Source organism: Mastomys coucha, unplaced genomic scaffold, assembly GCF_008632895.1.
Source record: "Mastomys coucha isolate ucsf_1 unplaced genomic scaffold, UCSF_Mcou_1 pScaffold1, whole genome shotgun sequence".
NCBI classification, from domain to species: domain Eukaryota; kingdom Metazoa; phylum Chordata; class Mammalia; order Rodentia; family Muridae; genus Mastomys; species Mastomys coucha.
The window spans coordinates 69035889-69041157 of NW_022196891.1; the positions used below are offsets into that span (position 1 = coordinate 69035889).

A 5269-nucleotide genomic window follows, 5' to 3' on the forward strand; every position below is an offset into this window, starting at 1 on the left:
GAGGGAGGGAGAGGGAGGGAGAGGGAGGGAGAAGGAGAGAGGAAGAGAGGGAGAGAGGGAGAAAGGAAGAGAGGGAGAGAGGGACAGAGGAAGAGAGGGAGAGAGGGACAGAGGAAGAGAGGGAGAGAGGAGGGAGAGAGGGAGAGAGGAGGGAGAGAGGGAGAGAGGGAAGAGTCTCAGCCTGGCCACTTAGAAGCAGTATAGTCATTCAAGTCATTTCTCTGAAGACTCAGTTTTCTCATTTACAGAATGGGAATAATTACTTTTAGTTGTAATAGTTGAGAGAATTAAAGGAGATAGATATGAATTGCCAGCAATGTGCTGATCCTTTAGTAGCGGTATTAAACATATAAACGCCACCTCCCTTTTCACCTTGCCTGTCTCATGGCACTGGAATTGAATGAATGATAGGACCTGTCGCTAAGATTAAAAGCCTTACCACTGCTTTAGACCCACAAAGCCCTTGCCTCTCCCCACACATGAGCACATGCACATACATACGCACACGCAGGCAGGCATGCATACACGCACACGCGAGCCTGATGAAAGCCTACCAACCAAAAGCTCATGCTTTTAGCTCATCATCTAGGATGTTGTACTCCTAAGCCCATCAAAACCTATCTTATTCCTGATAGAATAAGGCAGAACAATCTAGATAGCGAACATCAGGAGAGGCATGCAGGATCCTAGCAGTGTTAGCAGAAAGGAGCTATATAAGCCGAATGCTTCTCTGTTCTATCTGAAGAGGCTCTTGGAATGAGCAGAGCGGGGGTGAGGGATGACATGAGCTACAGTTCCCTAGCAGTGACGACTGACACTTAAGGTTTCTCCGTGAGGGGAAAGTGACATTTGGCTAGAGTTTCTTCTGACAAATCCGTCAGTCAACAGTTCCGGGGACCTCCGTTTCAGTGATGGTTCCCTTGCTCCTCCTCCTGACAGAGCAGGTCTCCACTCCAGAGATGAAAGTGCTAAACAAAACCCAGGAGGACGAGAATGGGACCTGCAGCTTGCTGTTAGCTTGCACGGTGAAGAAAGGGGACCACGTGGCTTACCGCTGGAGCAATGAGGCAGGCACCCACGTGCTGAGCCCAGCCAACAGCTCCCACCTCCTGCAAGTCACGCTTAGCAACCAGCATCAAGACAGCATCTTCAACTGCACAGCAAGCAATCCTGTCAGCAGTCGCTCTAGGCCCTTCGACCTACAGAAAGAATGCTGGCAAGAATCCTCCCCAGGTGAGCACTCGGGTACCTCATCAATAGCACATCCAATGCTAACTAGTCCAATAGCTCTGCTTCAACAGCCAAGCCTTGCCCACAGTATTACACATTTGCTTTATATTATCAAAGCCTCCAGGTACATTCAACAAGGGAGCCAGCCTTCCATGTTGGGCCCAGATGACACTATATTACATTTGATTCACAGTGAAGGAACAAACAGGGAAGGAGGGGGGACCCAGAATCTGAGCCAGACTCAGGTCTCCAAGGACAAGACTTTCTCTGTACCGTCTGCCTTGGATCCAGTGTTCAAGGATATGTAGGAAAGGGATTGCAGGTTACAGGTCCTAAGTCCTAAATCCATGCTCTGTTATGATGAGATAGCTCTTTGCCAGCAATAAATATTTCCCTACTTATGTTCTGGATCATCCATAAGTACTTATGCTTCAAGAGAAGGGAGTCGATAACGATGTCTGATCTCTGCACCTCAGTAATGCACTGTAAATATAAGAGATGACACATTTGCTCAATAATGATGTACAAGCTTTAAGGGAGGGGCTTGTGCTGGGAGTGGACCATGAATCTTAGTGCCAGCTAGAGGACCCGAGCAATCAGAGCGATACTGGCCAGGTACTTTTAACTGTATCGTCTCTTTGGTCCACAATCAATTTGCTGGGCAGGTGCTACTACCAGCTTCATTTTACAGATGAGAGCTTGAAGCTCACAGAATTTAAGTTTCTCCTCGAGCTTCTTCAACTTCAACTAGTGGAACCAATGCCTAAACCTAAGTGTTCTGGGTAGGTTTCCTCTTTTCCGGGGCAGAAAGCATTGTCACTCTGTTGGAGGAGAATGCTGACTACATAAGCCAATCTAACCACAAAGATAACAGAATAGACCGCTGCTCTCTCATGCCAGGCCATGTCTCTGTACAGGAAAGTTAAGGAAGAGCCTCAGAAGGCATTTTTTATACCCTGACATTGTCCTTTCTGGGGAATGGAGCAAAAGTCATCCTAAGGAGACTCCAACCCTAATAGATGTGGATTCTATGTGGCCCACCAGATGGGTGGGGACAGAGGAGAGGGGACTGTAACTACATTATGTCTTCAACATAGCACTTCCTGTGACAGAGACTTCCCGCCCCCCAGAAGACTCTCAGATAGGAAATACCCCTGCTGCACCCCAGCATATTCCTTTGAATTCTGTCATGAGCCTAATGCAGCCACGTCATGGAAACAGTCAATCATCTCTCTACTTTCTCAGTGTAGCCCACAAACCATGTGTAGGCTACTCTATCCAGGCCTTCCTTGCCCACAGTCATTCAGAGCATCCTGGCAAAACCAAGCACACAGTGCTATATAGTGGGAAGCTTCCAGAATATGATCCTAGGGGCATCTTTCTAAATACAGGCACACACACACACAAAGCTCAGCTTTCTCTGAGACTTTTATTCTTCATCTATAACCGATAGCAGACAGGCTTCAATTGTTCACTACGTACTGCCTACATGGCCAGTATGTCATTAACCCTCACAGAAATCAAATATATAGATAGTGTGCACATCTTCACACTATGGATGAAGTAAAGAAAACAAGAAATCCTATGAAAGGCTTGAGTAAGATCATACACAGAGCCAGTGGGAGAACCAAACTGTCAGGTACCGAAATCCTTATAGGTAGTCATGGAAGAGTGACTGCACTTAAAATACCTTAGAAATCATGATGACAAAAAAGCAAAACAAAACAAAAAACAAAAAAAAAAAACCAAAACCTAGTTATTTTCCTTGGAGACAAGGGAAAAATACCCATTGTGCCAGGTCAACTCTCTTCCACTGTGAAAGCCTGTTTAGGGACAGGGGAACAAAACTTTTACACTAACCTATCTAAAAATAGAGATGAGTACTCCTTCCATGATTCCAGATAGCGTAACAAGAATATAACCAGTGTATAATAAAACCTCGACACGCCGTAAAGATCATGCTTAAGGGCGTTTGGCTCAGGATATCCTAAGCTAACACTGAAGATGATTTTACTCATTTAAGCCATCCTGAGGATGCCTCATACACTAGTATATGTATGTATCTGTGTGAATGTAGTATATATGTTTGTAAGAAGCAGACTGCTGTAAGGCGCAGAGGGACATGAAGGGGAGAAACATGGTGCTCTGAGTAGAAAAGTCTATGGAGACTTCGTCCAACCAGTAAAGCTACTAGACAAAACTTTCCTCTCTTGAGCCTCTGTTTTGCCATCTCAAAGAAGAAAAAGGTAAATTGTTAATGTTCCTTCTGGAGGAGGTGGCGTTTATGATTCAGTTCCTGAGTATGTCAACAAGAACTGTTTAGAAGGGATGTGAGGGTGTTTTAGTTTGCTGAGGGTATCAATGTCATATGATGGATGCTTTAAACTATTGGAACTCATCGTCTCAATGTTCTGGAGTCTAGATGTTCAAGATCGAGGTGTTGTCAGGTTCAATTTCTCCTAAGACCTTTCCTTGATTGGTAGATGGCTTTTCTCCTCTGTGCATCCCTCTGTGTCTTCTTTCCCTTGTTGGTACAGACACTAGTCAAGTTAGATAAGGGCCATGCTAATGACCTGGTTTGCATTTAATTACCTTCATAGCAACCTGTTCCCAAAGACCATTCTAGTGAGGCTTAGAACTTCAATATATGGGTGGATAACTGTAGTAATTAAGGCACAGTACTACACTAATATCCTAGTTTTAATTTGATTATTTTTGTAACACTCCCATCTTTAATGGCAGCCATATCCTAAGGACTTCCAAATATGGATTTTAAGAGAATGCCAGTTAACTCATCATTCAACTAAAGGTTCCCCTACCTCCAAAGATGGGGGAGGTCCTTACCACATCCAAGTCAGACACATGGGCATTTTGTAGCATGACCTTTCCTCTACACAGGGCTGTAAAGGAAATTACCTAAATTACTGAGAACCCACTTCTCTTTGTCTATCACAGTGGTTCTCAACCTTCCTAATACTGAGACCCTTTGATACAATTCCTCATGTTGTGGTGACCCCCAACCATAAAATGATGTTTTTCCTTGATACTTCCTACCTGTAATTTTGCTGTTATGAGTTTTAATGCAAATATCTGTGTTTTCCAAAGGTCTTAGGCAACCCCCCTGAAGGGGTAAAGACCTACAAGTTCAGAACCACTGGCTTCTCACTTTGTGTTTGCAAATGGAAATTGCTAATTTTTATGGCATTGCTTTTACATTGACAAAACTACGATTGAGGTTCTAACTGTGTTCCGGCATGATGAGTATACAAAGATGAAAACAGAGAGGAGATGTAGTTTTTGTTCTTAAGATAGTTCTGTAAATAGACAGTTTTCTTAGATCACATGGTATGAGAGGTTATAAGACGAAAGTATGTGCAAGGTAATGAAGAGACGCAATGAACAGCACTGGTTCTCAGAAATCAACAGCGATGAGGCTTTGAGGAATGAGAAGTTACCTAAACCCATCGACAAAAGGCATCCTAAGCACGGGGGAGAAGCAAAGATGGCTAGTGCTTTGTTTGTTCTATATCATCCTGCAGGTGATGGGACCCAACAGTTGTAGAGAGAAAATAGGCTCCATTTTCTTTGCATTTCAACGAGGAAAAACAAAACTAAACAAAACAAAAAACCGCAGTGGCATAGAGAATAGACTGGGGTCAGCAAGAGTCAAAAGAAAAAGAAACTAGTTATAGGAGAACGTTATGACAATAATCCATCCGTATGTGCCTAGGCCTGGGTCAAAGCAGCAACAGTTAGTGTAACAAAGACTTCTTAAGCAGTGTGCTTCAGGGGAAACCTCCGCCCTGGGGTGAAACTGCAGGATAGGCTGACGGTTATCGTCAGACACTGCAATCGGCAAGTCAGAAGAGTTACTTTTGAGGACATTTTCACCTTAATGAAAGAGAACCTCAAAGCCATTCATGGTACTTTGAGAACAGATATAGTGTGAGGTTGGTACATCCTTTTGATGTGAGGCTGTAGCTCAACTGAGCTGTGCATAGACACATTTGTTCCTTGGGAAGAAGGTCTTTTTTTTTTT

The 5269-nt window shown here is 43.9% G+C and overlaps 1 protein-coding gene across 4 annotated transcripts in view; it reads left to right on the forward strand.

Moving 5' to 3' along the window:
* Slamf1 (signaling lymphocytic activation molecule family member 1) overlaps positions 1 to 5269 on the forward strand; it is a 35355-nt gene that overhangs the window by 11226 nt on the left and 18860 nt on the right. For all 4 annotated transcript variants that reach the window (XM_031389716.1, XM_031389686.1, XM_031389696.1 and 1 more), the window contains exon 3: positions 940 to 1233. In XM_031389716.1, the coding sequence (XP_031245576.1) occupies positions 940 to 1233 (294 nt within the window). The remainder of the gene's footprint in view (positions 1 to 939; positions 1234 to 5269) is intronic.